Raw genomic sequence first — 24,474 nt, 5'->3', positions numbered from 1 at the left:
TTCTTTTTTTTTTTCTCTATACATTTTAGTTTTTCAATTTTATTTTCTATGTAATTTTGAGAAGAAAAAGGTGGGGAGGATTTGAATTAGAACTTAGAAGTTAGAATCTTCTTTTGGGTTCGAAAGTTCATTGTTGGTCAATGTTCTTTTGCATACCATGTTACATGTTTCCCAGCAAAAAGGAGATCATATTTTATTATTTCACCTCCCTCTCTCTCTCTCTCTCTCTCTCTCTCCAAGAGACTATTTATAAGCTTTATACTTCGGGTGCATTTGGATTTCGCTTATTTTGCTGAAAACTAAAAACAATAAAAAATAATTTTCGGATTACTGTTTACACCAAAAACACTGTTCATTTACCTATTGCACTGGCACTATTAATATCCCATGAACAGTGCAATAGGCGCTGGTTAAAAAAAAAAAAAAAAAAAAAAAGGTCTGAAACGCAAAACGTCCCAAATGTGGACGTGATCCAAACGTCACCTTCATGATGTAGAGAGTGACTACTTATAAGCTTTATACTACATGTTCAAGTTTTTAAATAAAACTTACGAACCATTTATATAAGAGGAGATAGTATCTTATTAAAGTATTAAATAATGTTACTTTTATGTCATACTTTTATCTAATATTTCTATGGCCAATTTAATAATATTTTGTATTTTTATTTTCACATAAGCATTACGTGCAGTTGGTGGATTTGATTTTAAAGTGATAAAATTAACACAAATAAATTTACAAATACATCAAGTAAATTTCTAAAAGCCAAGAGTCTTGTATCCTGTAACTTAATTGACACATTCTCATGCACAAATGATTGAGATCTAAGAGAAAAAATATTCGAGCTGCGGAGTTAGTAGCATATTGTAATTATTTTAAAAAATAAACAGAAATGTTTTATGGAAAAATGATAGAGTAATTAATTTTGTTAGCAACTTTTAATATTACTTATAAAAGTGGAGTCAAAACTTTCCTACTATAGTTTATTAACAATTGTCCTAAAGATACCAGTTAACATAACTCAAAAATAAATAAACAAATAAAATTTTAATACATCCAAATCCTCCCTCCCGGCCCAAATTATTGACCTTCTTTCGAAAACTTGAGGCTAATGTCTTCTGATTTCCCCGCAACCAGTTATCTGACTTATCTCATTATCCTATCTTGGGGGACACATTGTCTAAGAAATTAAGCTCAGGGTGGACCTGCCTTGCTCACCTTACTTGCTTGATTATTATGCCATTGGCTGATACTTGCGGGCATAAAATCCTTTTCAACTCATTCATCAAAGATTCAAAATAATTATTTTCAATCAAAATCTATATACATATATGTGGTGGCAAAACTTGTTATGAACCTGAATGACCTCACTGAAAAAATTATGATGTGAAATTCAGATTATATACGATAATAAAATTTGAATGATCATTGCAAAAAGTCTAACAAGAGAAAATCTATGCTAGCGACTCAAGATGGTCATGCATGCATCATCAAGGGATGGTCTTTGTTGGCCATGGTATTAACTATTAAGGAGTTGGAGAGGACTTTTGCGAGATTGAGATCCGGTGCTGCAATTAACTCCATTCTTTCCAAACAATTTTTACATTTTTAACTTTAACTTTTTACTTCTTTTTAATATTTTTTTATTTAATGGTTAAGATTAAAAGTTTGTTTTTCCAACTTTCAATCTCAACCATTTATTGTAATCACATCAGGTGCAATATCTAAGATATTGCATCTGAGTGTGGTTGAATAACCAATCAATCAAAATCACTAGTTTTTATGGAAAAAACATGATTCGGGGAAGGATTTGGACTACAATGAATCCATTTTTGCGTGTTGTCACTTTGGGGAACAATAACCTATATATAATGCCTTTTCTAGGGTCCAATGTGTTATGGCTTACGGAAAAAAATAAAAATAAAAATAAAAATAAAAATCCGCTGTCATTCTTTCTAATTAATCATTTGTTTTCAAGTACTATTTGTATGCAAAAGAAATGTAAATCAGCAAATTTTCAACCAAAAAAAAAAAAAGAAAAAAATTATCAATCTACCACCTAAAAAGTGGTTCTAATGATGAGGATCAATATTTTTCTTTTCCCCTAAACATTGACAAGATTTGAATTATGATCTACTCCAGCCCTATTATTCTAGCTCTTAATTACCCGAAAATTATTTCAATAGAGTAGGAAAGTCATTGGTTCCTTGAATGTAATGCTTGTATCTATCTTTCCGAGTCAGAGAAGTATCGCATGGGTTAGTGCTAGACCCAATTTCATTTCAAATAGATTTCATTTATATTTTAGAGCATGTTTTGTTAACAATTGTCTCAAATTCTTAATTTGACTTGATTTGGACTTTTTTAGTGTAGAGCGAAATTTTATTCCTTGTTAAATACTTGTCTACAAAGGAGTGTATTCTTTATTGTTATGTTGTAATTTCTTTTAATTTGTATTAGCTTTAATCCATGTAAATTTCTTTGTAATTCAACCTTAATTCATTGTATTTCTGGGTTTGGGTTTAGAAGTCCATTGAAGTACTATGGATCAACATTTTTGTGGGACACTTCCAAGACATTGGCACCAGTGAAATGGCAAGTGACTTCATTTTAAAATCAGTTGAGGAAGGCTTTCATGGGACATTCACGGAATAATGACCTGTAAAATGCCCAGAACATAAGGTATGATGGTGTTTGAGTGACATTTTGGGCTTTTGCTCTACTCCTTCCTTAGGGAAATATCTGGGGTTCCCTATTAAACACTCGGCTGTTCCCCAAGACTTCAGATTTATTATTGAGAGGGTGCAAAGCAGGCCAGCCGGGTGGAAAGCTAATCTGCTCTCATTTGTGGGTAGGCTAGTTTTAACCCAAGCCGTGACCACCACAATTCCTAATTATGCCATGCAATGCATTGCTCTTCCCGCAAAGATTCTGAATTGCATTGATAGACTTAGTCGCAATTTTCTCTGGGGTTCGTCGGAGAGCAAGAAAAGGCTTCATTTGGTGAGTTGGAAGAAAATTACAAGGCCTAAGAAAGATGGGGGTTTGGGCATTCAAGCAGCCAAAGCTAAAAATGTTGCCAATCTAGCTAAGTTAAATTGGAGACTTCATACGGAGCCTTCATCTCTTTGGGCTAGGGTCCTCTCCCATAAGTATTGCTCCTCGAGGAGGTTGCCCAATGCTTTGTCACCCAAGCCTTGTTCTACTACTTGGGCAGCTATCCGAAAGGGTGAATTAGTCTTCAAAAAATGAGCGAAATGGGTAGTTGGCAAGAATAGCAAGCTTTCCTTCTGGTTTGATAAATGGTTAGATAAAGGACCGCTGCGGAGTTTAATTGCAGGAACCCTTAATAGGGGGAAGAGCAGACTGCTTTAAAAGATGTAACTGGGTTCTCGGGTTGGAATTGGAGTGGGTGCTCTTTCTCCTTCCCTGACAGACTGATATCAGAAATCAAGGCTACCCCCATTTCCTTTAATGCTAGTAATGTGGATCGTATCACTTGCTCTTCTTCTCCAAGTGGTGCTTTTGAGTTGAAAGAAGCTTATAAAATTGCAATTTTGGATGAGGAAGGTATCTACATAGGGTGCTTCGATGGGGACTGGATTTGGAAGACCTCCACTATCCCAAAAATAAAGTGTTTTGTGTGGCAGTGCTTACATAAGAGCATCCCGGTTAGCACGGTTCTTGCGGCAAGAGGTATGGAAGTCTCAACGGTGTGCCAGCTGTGTAGGGAAGGCTCAAAGTCTATTGTTCATGTTCTTAGAGATTGCCATGTAGCTCACACTCTTTGGACCTCTTTATCTCCTCCTATGGCTAAATCTATTTTCTTTGGGTTAAACTCCTCAGAATGGCTTAGACAAAATTGCTGCAACTCTAACATTTCTCCTAATTTGAGTATCAGATGGGGAATCATCTTTTGTTTTGGTATATGGATGCTTTGGCTGAATAGGAACGGTGTAGTGTTTAGACGTGAGAATGGGCAGCGAAATCTGAAGTCTGATGTTCTTGCACAAGCAACGGAATTTGCCTATATTGGCATCATTGCTAATCAGTCCTCTACCCGAAGGCAGATTGCTATCAATTGGCGTTTCCCTCCTTCTACCTGGTTCAAGCTTAACTCAGATGGCTCTTTGATTAGTAATCCGGGGAAGGCGGGTGGTGGAGGTCTAATAAGAAATGATAAGGGAGAGTGGCTGAAAGGTTATGCTAGGAATGTGGGGTTTTCAACTAGTGTGGCTGTGGAGCTATGGGCGTTACGCGATGGTCTCAGATTATGCATAGCTCTCAAACTTTCTACTGTGATCATTGAACTAGATGCCAAGCTTATTGTTGATCTTCTGCAAAAATCTAAAGGCCACCGGAACTGCATTGATGCTCTTGTAAGTGACTGTAAAATTGAGTTAGGAAATATTCCTAGAGTCCAAATTAATCATTGTTATCGCAAGGCGAATAGATGCGCCGATGCGCTTGCTAGAAGGGGAGCTTTGCTCTCCCAAGACTTTGTAATTTTCTTAGACCCCCCGGCGGAAGTGTCCTTGCTTGAGTCTTGATTCTGCCAGGGTGACTTATGATCGTTTTGTTTCTGGTTAGTGTTTAATGAAATCTGCCTTTCTACAAAAAAAAAAAAATGGTGTTTGGCATCAGCTTTTATAACCGCAACTTTTAGTTTTTTTTTTTTTTTAACTCTTTTGTATAGTTTTTTTAAGACATCACATTTTCCCACTTTTTTTTTTTTCACTTTTTCAAAATTTTTTAAGATACAAGTATATTTTAGCATACTTTCAGCAAAAAGTTTTCAGCAAAAAGCTAAATAAGTTGTTTCCAAACCGACATTATTCAAATTATTTTCTTTACCTTCCTCCTTGTTATAAATACACTCATTTCTCACGAATTTTACCCTAAGCACCCACCTGAGGGTTGAGAGAATTGGAAGTTTGTTGAGAGGCCCACAGATTAATACATACTGACTTTTAGTTCTAAACCCATATTATTACCTCTGAAAGATTAAAGCTTTATATACACTGCCATTAATAATGTTTTGAGCTTGAAACTAAGCACACACCCTTTGTCTGTAAAAAACTACAAGAAAAGGTCAAAGGCATTTATGAGTGAAAATTTTGTAAGATATTTTAGTTTTAGTGGAAGGCAGTGGAAGCAATGAAAGGTATATGGCAACGGTAGCACCATGTAAAGCATTCATACCTATGTAAGCATCAAATCTGGAAATTAGAAATGATTCCTTCATGTAGAGATCATATCATCTTTTTGGAGGACATTTTTTTTTCCTGTTTGTTTAATAAGAATTAACACTTAAACTCATGGAAAACGCATTACATACATTGACATTTCCTACCACAATTAGTATGATCTGACTCGATTGATATGAAATACTAGTTAGCACTAGTGTAAAGTGAATAATCTTTTGGATGTCTTTAGAGAGAATAAATGACCTGTTAGATTAGAAGAAAATTCTTAAATACCATTGGAACAAAGGTTATTCATTGAACAATTCTGTTTGTTAATTGATGTGTGCATGGTAAATTGTAATGGATTTAATATCCACATGTTATTATTTCCCTTACAATCTATTTGTCAAAATTCAATTTCTTATCACCACACACCTTTGGTGCGATGGTCACTCCACAAGTATAAGTGTTTGTGGGGTGTGGAAGGCAAGGGCAGGGGTTCAAGTCTTCAGAAGGGAGCTTCACACACATATACACTTAGATTAGGCTAGAGTAGTATTCTATCTTGTATAAAAAAAAAAAAATTCAATTCCTTATAATTGAGTTATAATATGTCAACCATACAAGTTAATGGGTTTTTTAAGGTACTTATGTATATCAAGCCAAGTTTAGGGATTGTTCAGGTTTATTTCATCAAGAAATTGAACTCTAGAAATTTTAATTTGACATGTTTTGTAGTTAACAAACGAGTATCAAGATATTAATTGTAGACGCTTTATTTTGTACCCATTAATAACCTCAAGTTCTTAGCCAAAATGCTTTGTTTGACATACATTAGCCAAGGGTAGTTGAAGTGTTCTCAATAGTCTAGAGACAATCACAACTCAAAATTGCCCTAAATCGCTTTGAAAACTAGGCCATTTGAAGTTGAGCCATTAGTACAATAAAAAATTAGTGTTCTTGGTGAGTCTGCATATGCGGCGTCGGGGGCTGCGTACACAAACTCACAAGGTTGCATATGCAGCCTCTCTTTCACGACCTATTTTTTCATATTTATGTCCCCAAAGCTTCAATCTTTGGGTTGGGCTGCCCTCAGACCCTTAGAAACGTCCAAAACCTTCTAAAAGGTTCCGAAAACCATAGTTTACTCATATATATACTCACCTTATGCTTGCATTCAAAAAGCTAACTAGAGAGGGTGCCTCCATGTTTCTAAAACCCTAATTCTCTCTTCTAATCTATTACATAGCACCTTTGCATATTTTTATGTGTTCCAAAACTTCTCTCTAGTACAAACATAAGGCATAAACTTGCTCTCAATTTCGTTTTAAAACCTTTTTTCAATTTAAGTTTGTTCTTAAGTTGTGATTACTAAATTTTATTGTGTTTTTTAATTCTCATTTTTCTCTCAATCTAATCTTTGTGATGTAGACACTGAAGGGTCGGTAAAATGAATTTCAAATTTGTAATCTTTAAGCAAGGTAAGTCATCTTCCATGACTTTTCTTTTACTAGAATAATATGATATTGTTTATTTGATTTAGAACATTTATTTGACATGGTGGGGCTTAATATGATTTGTTCTAATCTGTTATGAGTTGGTTATATTTAGTTCTTAATGATTTTGTGTTTTTATTTCGTTCTTATATTAGATTAACATGCTTCTTGTTTGATGTTAGCTTGAAGATTATTATTTGTTTTGGTTAAATAATGTGATATTTGTTTGATGACTTTAATATGACCATGATGTAGTTTTTATCTAGTTTTGGTGTTTCCTTTGTACTTCTCTTTGGTTTAGACTTATATATGCAATTGATTAAATCTGATATGTAATATTCATGATTACGTGTCAAGGATGTGTAATCATCATTGAGGTTGCATACGCAAGGTCGAGTCTGCATATGCACCTCGAACCTTGATTGGGCAAAATTCTTATTTTTATCAAATTGATTCTTTTTCACATGTTATATGATTATGTTTAACCATGTTTTAGGTTAATTAATTATTTCTTTTATTTTATTTAATCAACTTTGCTATAATATGTTTTCTTTTGAATTTATTTGTTTTATGGAATATTTCCTTGCATGTTTGATTTAAAGGTTAGCTTGTCCTTTTTAATAATAATTTGTTTGATTTAGTTTTAATATGTTTCCGTTTATGTTGCTCTGTGATACTTGACATGTTTTATGTGTTATTTTATTAAATGGATTGTATGTATTGTGTATGTTTAGATTTAGAATTACCACCGCACACCCTTGGTGCGATGGTCACTCCACAAGTATAAGTGTTTGTGGGGTGTGGGGGGCAAGGGTTAGGGTTCAAGTCTCCAAGAAGGAGTTTCACATACATATACACTTAGATTATGCTAGAGTAGAATTCTATCTTGTATAAAAAAAAAAAAAAAATTAGAATTATGGCTCTTTTAATAATGTATTTATTTAAACTTGATCAATCAACGCATAATGGACGCCGGCCCATAAGTCAAGCGGATTGGGATGTTTAACACATTCCCATAATTGTAAAGTAATACTCATTTTTTCCCCCTAATAATCATTTTTTCACTAAATTAGTTTTAGAGTTGCACTTAGGGCTGTCCACGGGTCGGGCTGGGTCGGTTTTCGATCCAGGCCGGACCCGACCCGCCGGCGTCGGTTGGAAGGCGGAGGGACCCGAAACCGACCGCCGGCGTCAATCGGTTGAGTCGGTTTCGGGTTTGGGTTTGGGTAGTTTTCGGTCGGTTCAGAGGATTGCCGGATTCTGCAAACGTCACCGGAATCTTCAAAACACGCGCCGGAATTTGCAAAAACTCAGTTCATTTGCATCGAAAATCGCCGAAATAAGCTTGGATCGCCTCGAATGTCGCCGGATCTCACCAAATATGGTCGAGATCTCACCGAAATCAGCTTGGATCTCCTCGAATCTCGCCGGAAATCAACTTGGATCTCCTCGAATCTCGTCGGAAGGCTGGAGAATTCGCAGAACGTTCATACTCTTTGGGCGGGTCGGGTTTCGCGGGTTTTGAAGGAGAGGACTCGAAACCGACCCGCCGGAGTCGGTTTTTGGAGAACGGGACCCACGTCCAACCACCGGAGCAGTCGGATCGGGTGGAAGCAGGTCGGGTACGGGTGGTTTGGGCGGGTTGGGCGGGTGGCCGGGTGGGTTGGCCAGCCCTAGTTGCACTTCATAGTTTTTAATAAATGGGGCACCCATGGATTACAAAGAAAATGGACCCCGAATCCAGATCGGGCAAAATTATTATTTTTATCAAAATGATTGCTTTTCACATGTTTTCACTTGGATAATATTTTTTTTTAATTTATTTGTTTTATATAATCTTTCCTTGCATGTTTGGAACGCACCCTAAAGATATTATTAGTACTTGTCTTATGCAATGCATATAGTTCACTTAACCCCAAGTAAATTATATACATTGCACATGATGAGACACATGCTATTTTCTTATTAGTGGTCAATGCCAAAATTTTTCCTACAGGTTGGACAAAGTTTGATTCCAAACATATTAAGAGCCCAAACACTGGCAGAGCCAGAAAAATTTCGAAAGGGGCCAAGCCAAATATATCATTGTATTCTGGCCGCTTTAACTCTCTATATAAATGCGTATGACTTTAGTTTTGAAAAACAACAAATATCTTTTGATAAAGAGATTTACTTATATATTTTTATTAACTTATACTTTAAATGCTCCTAAAAATTATAACTTATATTTGACAAAAAAGTCAATATTAAAAGGAAAATAAAGGAGACAACAATAAATTAAAGAGCATTTATTCTTAAAAAAAAAAATGAAAGAGAGCATCACCTAAAATTTACTCAATATTTTAAAATTTTAACATTAAAAAGAGGGGGGGGGGGGGGGATTTTTGAAAACCAAGATAAAATGTGCATTATATATGACACATGATTTTTAAAACTTTATTTTTGGCCAAACAAATGGCTTTTAAACTTAAACAAAGTGGTAACTCTTCTTTTCATTCAAACCTTACCATTAGTGGTGTACCCCCAAATAAATGTTTAGGTTAGACTCACATGAGTCACGAGACACTTCGACATTTGAAAGTCACATTTAGATATATATATTTTGATCTCTTTTTTCTAAAAAAAATAATCAATAACGAGTACAGAAAGAAAGGCTTTGAATCTTGAATGTCACAAACACATTAAGAGGTGCTAGCGAGTTAATCTACAATACTTTTGGACTAGATTTATATTAATCTGAATTCTAAACAAGTACATATTATTACAATGGACTTTGATAGAATATGCATAAAAGCTAAAAAGAATCCCAAACAGAGTATAGGATACAAATGGTGGAAAAGATCTTCAAACTTGAATTTCAAAAATAGCTTTTCAGAATACTCAGAACAAAAGGCAGAGGAAAGAGATGATGATAACAACACGTGATCGAACCCAATCGCCATTGCCGTTTTGTTAAACCATTTGTAAGCCATCATATTGCTGTACGTATGACAGTAGCGCATGTGTGACACCTGCTTAAAATGCAATGCATATTCTGTAAGTGCCACGCATGTATGACACTTGCATAGCATGCATGAAAAGGCTACAAATTAGGTTTTTCATTTTTTATTTTTATAACAAAGTAAAATCATTCAAGCGGCCATGTGCATTTTTAGTACTACCCATTTAAAAAAAAGAAAAAAAGAAAAAAGATCTGCCCCTTAATTATTCTAGTTAAAACATTTTTTTTATGCGCGCGCGCGTGTGTATATATATATATATATATATATATAAAGTCACAATTTGTACCTAAGCCCAATAATAGAAAGGGTATAAGTTCAAAGAACTCAATACAATAAATTTGTAGAAAGTGAGTTTGAAATCTAGTTTCTTATGAGCTTAGCTAACAACGGTAATGACCCAAGATCACAAAACAATATTGATTGACTAGTTTGTATGACAAGAAATTGTCCTCGGACTCAAGCCAAAGAACTGATTCTTATATTTCTTTCTTCTTAAAGGCAGATTACAAAAATATTTAGTCTACAGTGTTTTATCTCTTTATCTCCCTATTCCTTATCTTAGGGTTTTCCTCTTCCTTTTATACTTCCCTTTCTCCTCTCTCTAACCTCCACGTATGGATCAGATTGCCGGGCAAGATACTTGTCCCATCAGCCCTTTCCTGAAACTTCTGATGACAACTATAAGGCTGAGCCCTGCTACTCAAGCATCACTTCCTCATTAATGTGGCCAGAGAGTTAGCTGCAGAGCATTCAATGCGGAGGCAACAGCTTTTCCTTTAGATATTTCATGGTTTTCCTTTGTCCTATACCCCTGTGTTGCACATCCTTATCAATCAGAGTCTCATAGGACATTGTCTCTGGATGGCAGATAACTCATTTCGACCTCGGCCTAGCTGATCTGAGGAGATATTCCTCTTCGGACCTACTTCTCGGATGATTACGATCAAACATTGCTTCTTTATAAATTAACATAGACCCTTAGTAAAATGTTTACTCATCCTCGAACTACTTAATGTCCTCGGCTTGGGCATCTGGCCCATTATGCACATAAATGTACACTCTAGGCCCATCTCCCCACAATATATATATATAAATTAGATTCATCACATTTGCTTTGTGCGTACAATGGGCTCTTTTTTTGTCTAGTGTCATTATTTTTCTTTTTATAAAATTTTTTGGACAAGTTTGTTTTAAAGATATGGATTAGTAGAAAAGTGTCGTATTTTGTAGGCATTTTAAATGGAGCTGGAGATATATTTTTACTAGGTCGTCCTCAAGTTTTTTCCCCGTTAAACGTAAAGTTTTGAGATATTTTTAAACTATATAAAAGTCCAGTCTAAAGAGGATAATTCTCTTATTTATACTATTTATAAGAGGATTTAAGAGGATTTTTCTCTTTGGATTGGACTTTTATATGGTTTAGAAATACCTCTAAACCTTATATTTAACGGGGAAAAAACTTAAGGACGACTTGGCAAAAATATATCTCAAACTCCATTTAAAATGCCTACAAAATAGAACTCTCTCCTACTTGTCCATGGCTTCAAAACAAACTTATCCAAAATTATAAAATAAAATGAAATTATGACACTAAACCAAACAAAAAAAAAGCCTCATCACACACACAAAAAGCGTGTGATGAGGCTAGTAGATAGTATAGATAGATATATAGCCAAGTTAATTTGAAGGTTTTTCAGGTTATTTCATCAAGAAATTGAAATTGAAACTTATTTTTTAAATCCTACAAGAAAATCATTTAACTGAATTGCTGATATATCTATACTACTATTTAAAAGGCTTTCCCTATTTGGAATTCTCATTTTAGATACCCAAAATACCCTCAAATTTATCCATAGCTAAAGCTTAAATCATAGGTTTAGACATGTAAAATTAATAATTTAAAAACTCCTAATTTTTAACTAAATTAAAAAAAGAAAAACAGTTTTTTCTCCCACCTCCACATTTCTCTCTCGCATTAGTTGTTAAGTACTAATACAACTTCTTCTTTTTGAAAAAAATATAAAAACAGAACTGCTTTTTCCAAAAACGTACCATTTTTTTATCGCAAAATTGTTTTTTTCCCACCTCCACATTTCTCTCACGTTAGTAGTCAAATACTAATACAACTTCTTCTTAAATAAAAAATAAAATAAAACTACCATAAGTAAAACGTGTAAACCCAAAAAATTAAAAATTAAAAGTCTCATCGCGTGCACTAAGTGCGTGTGATGATGCTAGTATATTTTTAAAGGAATACACGTATCCTTATTCTTGTCACTTTTTAACTATTGGTTCTATTTAGTCCGTAAAACGGCTTGCTATTAGTTTTAACCAATTATCCATAAATGTACTAAATCACTGTGTGACATGAGGTTCCCATTAATATGTACATACTAGTCGGTTGTACTAGTCAATTCTCATGGATGGAGTTTACAAGAGGCACATGGATGACACGTTGGTGATGAAAAAATCTCATAGATAATAGGGAGCAAGTAGGACTTGTTTATTGGCCCAAATAGTGTTCCAGAAGTCTATTGAGAGGAAAAGATTCATATGCAATGAGAAGATTATTGAATATACATGTGCAAGTGCAAGTGAAGCCACACATTAAATAAAAATGAGATTTTTCTTTATGTGGTAATCTATATCTATATATATTTAAAAGCTGAAATGTAGCATTTATTGTTATTACACTTCTGCTAAGCCACATTAGCGACCATATCACCCACTTATTTTCTACCTCTTCTTTTCTATTTTTAAACTTTTATTCTCCATATTCTAAAAATAAATAAAAACTATTCAACTCCCTATTAGTCCACACCTATTGTTACAATTCTTCTAACTTTTCCCCTTCATTTTTACTTCTTCTAACTCCTAACTACTCTCTACTTTTCCATTACACTCCCTTCATCATTTCCTTTTTCTTAGATGTTGACTCTTTTTCTCTCCATTTTATTTGTATAAATTTGATATCATTTCTCTTATTCAATCTATACCATATATTTCCCACAAAAACACTGTGAGTACTCTCTCTCTCTCTCTCATCATCATCAAGTCTTCTCTCTCTCTTTTATAACTTTTTTTGAATTTTGGTTTGGATTAATACTTAGTTTTTTTGTTTTTTTTTTTTTGGAAATAGGAATTTGAGTTTATATCAAAACACAACGTACATGGTTATGAATTATTATTTTTTATACAAGATAGAATTCTACTCTAGCCTAATCTAAGTGTATATGTGTGTGAAACTCCCTCCTGAAAACTTGAATCCCGCCGCACCAAGGGTGTGCAATGGTTACATGGTTTTGAATTTAAATATGCCTACCAATTATTTATGAAATAAATTATTATAAAATCTATCTTTTATTCCTTTGGTTACATTTTAATTTTAATTAAGATAACATTGTAATTTTGTGATGGGTTTTGATTATTATGATAACTTCCTATTCTTTAAAAAGTGAGAAATTGAATAATAAATTTGAAACTTATAGAATTTAGTTATCTATTAGGCAAATATAACACACTAGGCAGAAGTTACACCTTAAAAAAATATTAATCGTAAAAAAAAATAGAATGGTATATTTGTAAAGATAAAAAAATAAAAAATACTTGAAGAATATTAAAAAAAAAAAAACAATACTTGAAGTAATTATTATTACACCCGTTATATAATATTTATATAAGGATCATGCTAACAATCCATTTGAAGAAAATTTTGACATCACTTTTATGAGAAATGAAAAAAACTGTTAAAATATTAATTATTTTTCTTTCTTTTCCCATAAAAACTTTCTTTAAATAGATTATTAAATAATACCTTAAGTGCATTCGTTAGTATTTCTCTTTATATAATCCCACACATTGTGTGGATTTAGCGCTAGTTAATATAATACGGTCAAGCCCAAATAAATACATGGCTGTATTTTATTGTATCCAAATTTGCCTTCCCAATTCACATGAATGTATTTACTTCTTTTGTTTGCTTTGTTATATGTGCGTGCTGTCACGAAAAACAAAAATACATCAAATCGTGTGCCAGCTCTGAGTAATGAGAGGGAGAGATTGAGAATATTTATTTACAGTTTTTTTTTTTTTTTTTTTCTGAGTGCACTGTCAACACAATTTTTGTGTCACAAAATTTAAATTGATGTGTTTTTATTGCATCTCGTTTGCACTTTACCATTAACATCAATTCACTATTTACCATTATAACAACATGTTCACTACATAGTTGTAAATATTTTGTTAATCTTGTTGTGACTATCAAGTATATTCATATATAACGACGGTTTAGAACCATTTTCAAAAAAGACAAAAGCAAATAACCCCCCAAAAAATATATGCCGGCCTGATCTCGTAATGGGTAGAACTTGACGAAAGCTCATTGTGAATCATTCCTAGCCTCCCATTTTTTTTTCAATTAACAATTGTTTACACATAACAAATTTCATAATTTTTTTAACAATTACACGCAACATAACTTGCACCTAGAATAATTATTGACTTTACTTTTATTGCACACGAATCGCAACGAATACAAATTTTCTGTATCATATTTTATGTTTTATTAATTATAATTTGTCATATGTTTATTTATTTTTTTCTATTTTAAACTTTGACTATTTTATAAGTTGTGATTAGCTAATTTGCAGACACCTTGAGGATTCGGATGATGTATTTCAATCTGATTTATCTTAATTTTTTAATAAAACTTGGCTTACCTTATTCTAAAAAAAAGGTAAATTATGATTAATATGAAACATAAAAACCTTGGTACAAAAAATTTGTATTCAATCGCAACACATAATTACTTAGCAGCAAGGAAAAGAATTATGAAATTTTTCTGTATTTTAGTGTTTGTATTTTTCATTTTTTTTTTCTACACCAGCCTTCTACGGATTTAATATTCTAGACTTTTTTATTTTATTTTATTTTATTCAGTCTATAATACAGTATATATATTTACTTTGAGACTCACATATGGAAAGAAACAGAGAGGGAATTTGCAAAAACAAAGAAGCTGAGAGGGATACGTGTGCTTGCTTGTGAGTCCTCACTCGCTCGGAGAGTACCTGAAAATATTGGTGGTGATAGTTAGTAGTACTGGTTGTGCTAGCTATCTAAGTTTACTCAAAAAAAGAAAAAGAAAAAGAAAAAAAAGAGTAGAAGAAGCGAGCTAGCTAAGTATTAATGGAGTTGGGTCCTATCTGCAACGTCTTGCTGTGCATATTTGGAGTTTTGGTGGTCCTGAAATGGGTTGTGAAGAATGCAAATTGGTGGCTGTACGAAACCCAATTGGGAGAAAAGCAGTACTCTCTTCCTCCAGGTGATCTGGGTTGGCCCTTCATAGGGAACATGTGGTCCTTTCTCTCTGCCTTCAAGTCCAAAGACCCTGATTCTTTCGTCTCCTCCTTTGTTTCCAGGTCTCTCTCTCTTGCTAGTATTCTTATCATATCTCACTGATAAAATGAGTACGGTTAATTAAATTCATCATAGGACCCACTATTCATGCAAGCGAAAGATCGCGACTCTCCTCTGAATATTAAGTCATGTTCTAGTTTATTGTTATTCAGGCTAACATGTACCAAATTAAACTGCTTTGCCATCTCTCTCTCTCTGCTTAGCAAATTTTATGCTGCACTGCAAGGATTATTGCAATACTGCACCATAAACATATGAGGGCAATTTTGTACTTTGAAGTTGAAACATGTTATATCATACCGTTTGAACAAGTCATACCACTTATTTGTATTAACAAGTTTACACCAGTTTTTATATGGATCTACCATTAATATCATTTTTTTTCTATTACTAATAATATGATGTGATACGTAAGTAAGTGTCAACATTTTTTAATTACAAAATCTTACGTGTTACGTCAATAAGTATCAACATTTTTGAATTACCAAACACTCCCACCTATGGTTTATAGGCAGTGTTTAGGAGTCTTTTAGGTTCCCTTTCCCTTAAAAAAAAAAAAGAAAAGAATAGAGTTGGCTGGAAAACTCCCTTCCCTCACAATCCAAACAGGCCCTAACTCTTTATCTCATGCACTCATGGATCACAACACGACACCAAAAGGTCCAAAACGGTTCATCCTCGAGGAAGTGCCGGCTTATTTTTGTCATTTTCACTGTCTTGTAAGTATACTATTTATCAATTTTTTATATGCTACGTTGTAGAAAACATAGATTTTTTATATATATACTTTGCATTAAAATATGGACTAATCTATGATGTGGCGGGGCGCCATCACCGATGATGGAATGCTCCAAATTTCACCGTCAGGTTTGTGTGAAAATGCCAATATTTTGATTCACCCCCCAAAAATTTTTATTTTGGGCCTTTTTCGGCCGTTAATTTCAAACCGCTTCTTGCATTTTTAGTCCACGTCATCAGGTGGTTATCTCATGATGGGCCCATTTTATATTGAAAGACCCAAAGATTCACATACTTTTTTCTTAAAGTATTATGAAAATTTGTCAAATATTATATGGACCCTCTTGTATTCATTTCCTATTATTATTTCATGAAAGAATTTAAGTTCCAATTCTTTACCCCTTGTTGTCGTAATCAAAAGGTATTATGAAAAGATTTGAGATATGAAATATGTGATTGTAGTGTTTGGTATACCCCATTTACACTTGAAAATTTGATGTGTTTGTAAAGATGTAATCAAAAGGTATTATGAAAAGATTTGAGATATGAAATATGTTATTGTAGTGTTTGGTGTACCCCATTTACACTTTCAAATTTGATGTGCTCGTAAAAAATGTTCAATATAAATGGGTGCTTCTATAAGTGTGCAATACAAGAGGGTGTTAAGACCAAAAATAATAATGAAGAGGTGTAAGAAACAACACTTCACCACAATGATAAACCACTAGAATTTATGGAATTTGGAGAGTTTGGGTATGATGGATAACATATTTTTCTCTGTTAATTGAGATATGGGAATTCGGTAAAGTAGATTTTTCTTGATTTTGGAATGAAGTTCTTGATGTTTGCATAACTTGGTAAGTTGGTGGAATAGTTGTATAGTGGAAGCCTTACTGATAATAGTTGCTCTAACCTATCATCTAGGTCCCATGTGGTCTCATAAACTTGACCTACTCTTCTAAGTTGGGAAAGTGCAATCATTTTGTAACACTAAAAATAGGAGAGAAGGACCCACATCCTTTTTTCCTTCTAATTTTAGTTTAATGGCCATCAATTTAACACATGCTTTGTCCATTAAGTGGTAGAGAGAAAAAGAGGCACAAAAAGAAAAACTGGGCAACAAATTTCTCAACCGTTTATCATTTTAGTGCTAAACGGTCTATTTTATCTATCTGACTGCTCCTCCATTTTTAAAGTTGAAAAGCAAATAATGCACTTCTAATGGAGGCATAAAATCAAAGACAATCATATCTGTATAAAAGTGAATGTGATTCGGTTCAATGACTATTATGAAATTATCTGTAACATTCTAAAATCATTGGACCTAAGGTTGAGTTCAGGTTGTGGCCCAAATCCATCTGATCAACTTTTTTTCTTTATTCCTAAATAAGTATATAGGATCATCACAACTTACCTTCCTCTTTTCAAAAAGAAAAAGAGAATCATTACTCTTTTACAGCTTTATCCTCATATAAATCAAGTCATTCTACCTTTGCTTCAAGAGTCTTTGACAGTTCATGAACAAGAAGATGCATGGAAAATATAATACATCTTTGAGATGTAAAAAATTTGTGGGTAGTGATTATCATACAAGTTATTGCACATTCACCGTACACACACTGCCACGTGGGCTGAGATCGTGTTTTTGAAACATAATTTCACAGATTGTATAGGGAATGGGCAATGAGGATTATGTAACAAGATTTAGCCAAAATATATACCCTAGCAGAAAAGAATATACATCCACGACTCACACATTGGTACCCTTAGTGTCAAGTAGGCACCACCTACGGTCCATACCACAACTCTTAAGTTAAATCTCCTGAAGTGAATCTGAACTAGGAACAAGGATTGATTAAAACAAACAAACAAAAAAGCATGATTATGGCCTGATAATGTATTTGGTTCTCATAATTTTGAGGCAGGAAAATCTGTACAGTGGTTGATTATAATCATGGCACTATTAGAATTATTAGTTGATATTTTCATATGGATACTAAATTGGATGTGATTGGTAGATTGCTTCATGCCCTGCCTTTTAGTAGTATGGTTAACTTTGCTTGAAGATTTGGATTGTATTTTAAAAGTTAAAAAGTCTGTAGAAATTGGCAAATGTAGTCATTTTCAGTTCAAAAAATGACACAACCATGTTTTTATCAACAATATGCAGATTTGGACGAACTGGAATCTACAAGGTCTTCATGTTTGGGAATCCAAGTGTCATAGTTACCTCACCTGAAGCATGCAGAAGAGTATTGTCAGATGATGATTGCTTTAAACCTGGTTGGCCTAAGTCCACTGTTGCACTCATTGGAAAGAAGTCATTTATTGGCATTTCTTTTGAAGAGCATAAGCGTCTCCGGCGACTAACAGCTGCTCCAGTCAATGGTTATGAGGCATTGTCAATGTACACTAAATACATTGAAGAAATTGTAACATCTTCCTTGGACAAATGGACAACAATGGGAGAAATTGAGTTCTTGACTGAACTTAGGAAGCTTACTTTTAGGATAATTATGTACATTTTTCTTAGCTCAGAGAGTGAGCCAGTAATGACGGCCTTGGAGAGGGAATATACAGCACTTAATTATGGAGTTAGAGCCATGGCAATTAATATTCCAGGATTTGCTTATCATAAAGCACTCAAGGCGAGTCCAAGTAACATTTTTCAGTTCTATTTTCAGTCGATCCAAAAAAAACACAATAGGATTCAAAGATATTCTTGGGCTTAATTTTATGTTTTCCATGGTAGACAAGTTTATGCATATGTATGATCACATGCGCATGTTTGAACCATGGATAAAAAGTGGAACATGATTTAACATTGGATTGAATAAATAGATATGCAAATTTGACTTACTTGTGAAGCCAATTGTTGTGTTTTGTGTAGTAACTCAAATTGACTTATGGCTATTTCAGGCTCGAAAGAATCTTGTGGCTACATTTCAATCTATTGTGGATGATAGAAGAAATCAAAAGAAGGTTTCCGTTCCCACAAAGAAGAAAGATATGATGGACGCTTTGATAGACCTTAAAGACGAAAATGGTAGAAAATTGACCGATGAGGAAATCATAGATATTCTAGTGATGTACTTGAATGCAGGTCATGAGTCATCAGGACATACCGCAATGTGGGCTACCATTTTCCTAAACCAGCACCCAGAATATCTTCAAAAGGCAAAGGTATTAGAGTTTAAATATTGCTCATTAGCATCAACATCTAGTTCTTAAAATCAATGTCTGAAAAGTTGGTGACTCCGAGAGTTTACACCACTTTGGCAAGTCAAGTGCAACCTTAACTCATCACTCATATGAGTTTCATATTAGACTTTACATCCACCTGCATTCCACTTATGACCTTGTCAACATTGAGAAATTGTGTTTACTGCATCATAGCATAGTCTTTTGATTAACTAAAATGGGCAAGTTTGTAGTAATTCATTGCATGATCATGTACTGCATGTGTCACTTAGGACTGTAGGAGATAAAATTGGATATGAGTAAGAGCAGCTCTCTTAGGAATCAGAGATGCATGTGTCAAAAGATTGGAGTCGATTTTGGAGAAAGTCTTAAACTTTCCATTAGGAACTCCATTGGCATGAATATGCAATTTTTTCTTTTTTTGTTGAGTTCATGAATTTTATTCATGAGTTCCTTGATTTTAAATTGGCATAACCCAAAACTTTGCTTGTTCCAATCGCCGAGCTCTTTCCTTGCCACTTGAAGTTATCCATTAAATTGAAACTTGGCAATCCTGCAAAGCTAAAATTCCAAGCCTTTTTTACAACCTCTTTGCAAGAGCTATCCCAAATCCAGGCAATTAAAAATATGAAAGGTCTGGCATAATGCTGCTTTTCCAAACAAGTATCCAAGATTATAGGGCAGTGATCTGAAGCTGTGGCAATCAGATGGGAAACACCAACACTTGGGTTATGCTGTCAAAATATTAAACCGGGCCAAGTTTTTTCTCAGTTTGCCTGGACAAGCTGTTGAGAGGATGAATGGATTGGAAATTTGATGTCCCAAGAAAACAAGAAAAACACCACATGGAGTGTTACAAGCATTTCTCTGATTTCTCTAGCTCAATTAATCTTTTTATATTTTCTCCACCTTTTTTATCAGAGTTCTACTCATTGTGGCTTGAGTTTTGATTTTTTTTCTATTTTTTCAAATTCTGTTTCCACACAACTGCAGAAAGAGCAAGAGGAAATCGTAAGGAAGAGGCTACCAGAGCAGAAGGGGTTGACACTGAAAGAAATTCGAGAAATGGAATATCTTTCTAAGGTACAACATCCATGTGATAAAATTCATTTTCCCTTGGAATGCACCAAGTAGTTTTTCTCCTTTTCATCTTATGATTTTAGAATTTTGGCAGGTGATTGACGAAACACTTCGTGTGATAACGTTTTCCCTAACAGTTTTCCGAGAGGCAAAAAAAGATGTCAATATAGCAGGTCAGTGTATGCAGTGGATTTTCTTTCTTTTCGTAAGATATGGCTATGAGATCTTGTGCTTGCATAACAAGTGAATATAGAAAGAAAAATATTACTATAGATGTATAAAGATGACTTGTGCATTCATTGCATAGACTAATATTATTTTCTTGTTATGCCAATAAATAGTTGTAATAATCTATCATACAGAATTGGATAGAGGATAGTGCAGCGCCTCCAGCATGAACATGAGTTCATTTGTAGCAACTACACAATATGTTATGATTTATTAATGAGAATTTTTTCAGGTTATACCATTCCCAAAGGTTGGAGAGTCCTGGTGTGGTTTAGAAGTGTTCACCTAGATCCTGAAATTTATGAGAATCCAAAGGAATTTAAGCCTTCCAGATGGGATGTAAGTAAACCATCATCTTCCCACCCCCCCAGCCCACCCTCTTCAAATGGACTTTCATAAGTATCCTGATTTGCTTTATATTGAATGCAGAATTTTACACCCAAAGCAGGAGCCTTCCTTCCCTTTGGAGCGGGAACTAGATTGTGCCCGGGAAATGATCTTGCTAAGCTGGAAATTTCTATTTTCCTTCATCATTTTCTCCTTAATTACCAGTTAGTTTAACTTCTTTTCTTCTTTTATGCTACTTTAAATTCCTGAGTAACATGTTAATGATTGTTCTTTAATTTGACAGAAACAGAGGATTAGTTATGGATAAAATAAAATCTATCTTTAAAGGCTTGAGAATGAAACAAAATGTTGTTTGGTGGCTGAGATGATAGAAGAAAACTTCAAAAGTTTGGAATTTAAGGAACCAATCTAACCCCTAGGATTATCAAACTAATCAACTGCATTAAAGTGCTCATACCAGAAAGTGTAGCATCTCATACACCTCCAGCATATGTACCTGTACATAGTACATAATTCAATTCTAGATGTATGAGTTCAGAAATCAGAAAAATAGATCTCTAGATGTCCTATTAAGTTGCTTCAGGTCAAAACCCAAAAAAACATTTTTCTGTGTGTAATTTAGCAGTATACATGCACAAGCATTTTTGTTTGCACGCAGTGTGTCACTGTGTGAAACAGGAATTACAAAAAAAAAACAAGGGAGAATTTTTACTGTGTGATCTAGTAGAATGCATGTACAAACATTTGCCAAATATTTCTTCATCTTCTGACCTTTCTTTTTGTTTTGTCATGGTACAGGCTTGAACGGCTTAATCCTGGATCCCCATCGATGTACTTACCACATACAAGGCCAGTAGATAATTGCTTGGCCAGAATCAAGAAATGTCCCTCTTCTTCTCTCTAAGGACAAAAGGAGAGTAGAAGCAAAAATAAAACATGTTCATGTCACGGAATTAGAATTAAGTAGTGTTCTTTTCAAGTTTATCTTAGTTCTTTTCAAATGTCCCTTGATGCTTATTTTATAGAGTTAATTAAAAGGCTGATTAACTTAAGAACAAAGCGTCTCAAGTTCTTTGACTATTTCACATCTAACAATGTTTACCCTCTTCCACATCATGTGTAAAATGTAGACACTTGATGTGAAATTATGGACATCATGTGAAACATTTCGTATCTGAAAGTGTGAAACAACAATACGCCATGTTTCAACTTTCAAATACCTAAACTTAGGTTCTATTTGAGCGGGTGGAAGTGGAATCAAGAAAAACCATCCATGAGGGTGATGTGAAAGCTTGCTTGATCCTCTTGCTTCCTTTGACTGCTCCCCTGACTGGTCTGTTGCGAATATAATTAGCAACATTTTCTGTGTCAAAGAATCTTTTCTTAGCTGTCTTTTCTGTTGGGTCAAAGGAGAATGTAACTCCGTTGCTCATGTGGCTGCTAAATTCTCCCTTAGATCGTTTGAGTCTTTTTGTTTTAATAAACTCAGTCTTCCAAAGGTCTTACGGACTACTTGTGAGGTCGATTGTTGTTCTTTCTTTCTAGTTTGAATAAAATTGAAGATTATGAACGAAAAAAAAAAAAGAAAAAAAAGAAAAAAGAAAAGGAGAAAGAGAAACCCATCCATGCTTTATTTTGTGGCTAATCTATATAATTCTGATGGCAATACTATTAGGCTTCAACAAATGATTCTAGCAAGGAATTGATAAAAAAAAAGGGGGTGGGGGGATGGTCATTTTAGCAACTAGTAGAAAAGAGTATGATGCAAGAAAAAATCCACAATAAACAGAATATGCATGTCTTTAAGAAAATAGCCCTTGAATCCATAAGGGGTTTCTTGAATCCACAAAGAGAGCTCCTGGAATCCACTAGAAAATAAAGAAGAAAGGTCTCTAAATTTTTATAAAATTGAAATATGCATTGCCTTTGAGGCCACAATGCTCTTAAGTAGATATAAAAGAACCCTAGGGTACCAACTGCATTCCTAAGGCCTTTAGGAACAACCTAAAAAACTCTAATTTGCATTAGGCACGAAATTAGGCTATAAAATTGGGAAAATTATCTAGTATGTGAAATTAAGAAAATTACAAAAAAAAATTCTATGATCTCTAGGAGACGCCCTAGAGACATGTCTTTACTTTCAATTTTAAATAAAAAGTTATAACAAGAATAAAAATCTATATATATATATATATATATAAAAGCAGAGATCTCATATGGGAGAGCATGAGGTTCTGCCAAGTGGCACATTTGTTGAGCTTCTCTCATTTAGGCTTCCACTTTATCAATTTATGTAAAACTTTTAATTCATTGAATTTGTTAATGAAGTGAATACACATTAATTATCTGTAAATATGCACTAATTATATATATATATATATATATATATATATATATATATATATATATATATATAAAAGAAAGAAAAAACATCATGTAAGAGATCATGCGATTCTGTCATTTAGCGATTTGTAAGAATAATTTTTTATTTAGCTTTACACCTCAACTTCTTTACATATTTGGATTATAATAAAATTCTATTAATAGGATATTACTATTTTCACTGAGTGTTTAACTTACCACTATCATACTTCAATAACATAAAACGTGACATCATAAATTTTAGATGATATTTCCATAAACCAACTAAACATTTACATTTTTCTCAACAAAAAAAAAAAAAAACTAAACATTTACATGAAATTACAAATTTTTTATGCTAACTCCAAGCCAATGTAGAAACAAAAATTATGATTAAAATTTCAGCAAATAATAAATGATTAAAAAAACAATCAACTTATTACACCACATTTTTTTTTAGAAGATATTACACCACATCATAACTAATTTCTAATTTATGTAACTTTTTCTCTATAGTTTAAATTCTCCATCCCTTAATTTTGTATTACATCATTAATTTAACAAAAATCTTTTCATATTATTACAACATTACTTCATGTTATTACTTTAAAATATTTTGAATATTCTATATAATTTTTTCACATAATAGCTTAAAGCACAATCTGCGCATCGCGCGGGACCATGACTAGTTACTATAAATAGCAAAAACAGTTAATTAAGGGTGTAAACTAAGGAATTTTCCTGAAAAGTGACATCAGTTGTGAAGGCAATGAGTTTTGATCCTTGCAACGATTCTCATTATGTCACCAATTTTCATGCAATTTCAACATTGGCTCCGATAATTTCTACTAATACTTTTCTACTTTTCAGGATTTCTTGCATTTTTCTACTTCCAGGATTTCTTGCGGATTAACTTCTAATGATCTCTCCATTCTAGTAAAGCCTATCATATCTGTTTTACATTAAAGTAAGGGGACGATTATTGTGCAAAATACTAAAAAAATCATTATATGAGAGATCTAAAATTCTAAATGGAGAAGGGCCGCAAGCGCTCCCTCACATGGGCTTAATACAAAAAATAAAAAATGCCACTTTTTAACATTTTGAAGTGTATACTAATAAAATACTAAAGACATTTGTTTTAAACTACAGAATGTAGTGTTTGCTTTCAAAAAAAAAAACTACAGAATGTAGTGGGACTGTGGGAGGGTGTTCGTATCTTCCTCTTCAAATCAAGAGCAATTTTTTAATATATTTTGGACCCGAAACAATTTTTTGCCCTACTTCTAATTTGGGGCTATTACACTTTGTCTATATGTAATTAAGAATGTTTATCTACCTAAGGTTAATTCCGTTAGGTAGTCATAACCCACTTTACTGTTTACCCCTAAACAAAAAATTGAAACACATCAAAAC

General features: G+C 33.6%; 1 protein-coding gene across 1 annotated transcript; it reads left to right on the top strand.

Annotated features, from left to right (window-relative positions):
* Window positions 1-14,663: 14,663 nt before the first annotated feature.
* On the top strand, window positions 14,664-21,756 carry LOC142617666 (ent-kaurenoic acid oxidase 2-like). The gene is made up of 8 exons (XM_075790620.1): window positions 14,664-15,104; window positions 18,011-18,488; window positions 18,760-19,023; window positions 20,035-20,124; window positions 20,216-20,294; window positions 20,582-20,688; window positions 20,779-20,900; window positions 21,496-21,756. The coding sequence occupies exons 1-8, from the start codon at window positions 14,872-14,874 to the stop codon at window positions 21,599-21,601; spliced, it is 1,479 nt and encodes a 492-aa protein (XP_075646735.1). The 5' UTR covers window positions 14,664-14,871; the 3' UTR covers window positions 21,602-21,756.
* Window positions 21,757-24,474: the final 2,718 nt, after the last annotated feature.

Source organism: Castanea sativa, chromosome 11, assembly GCF_040712315.1.
Source record: "Castanea sativa cultivar Marrone di Chiusa Pesio chromosome 11, ASM4071231v1".
Classification (NCBI taxonomy): domain Eukaryota; kingdom Viridiplantae; phylum Streptophyta; class Magnoliopsida; order Fagales; family Fagaceae; genus Castanea; species Castanea sativa.
The sequence above is the reverse complement of the archived record's forward strand: the minus strand, read 5'-3'. Positions and strand labels throughout refer to the sequence as shown.

Bases quoted from the DNA above. Each gene is read 5' to 3' on its own strand.
- LOC142617666 (XM_075790620.1), top strand. From the start codon at position 14,872: ATGGAGTTGGGTCCTATCTGCAACGTCTTGCTGTGCATATTTGGAGTT. The intron at 20,295-20,581 runs GTCAGTGTATGC...GAATTTTTTCAG, and splicing joins AAAAGATGTCAATATAGCAG to GTTATACCATTCCCAAAGGT. The intron at 20,901-21,495 runs GTTAGTTTAACT...GTCATGGTACAG, and splicing joins CATTTTCTCCTTAATTACCA to GCTTGAACGGCTTAATCCTG.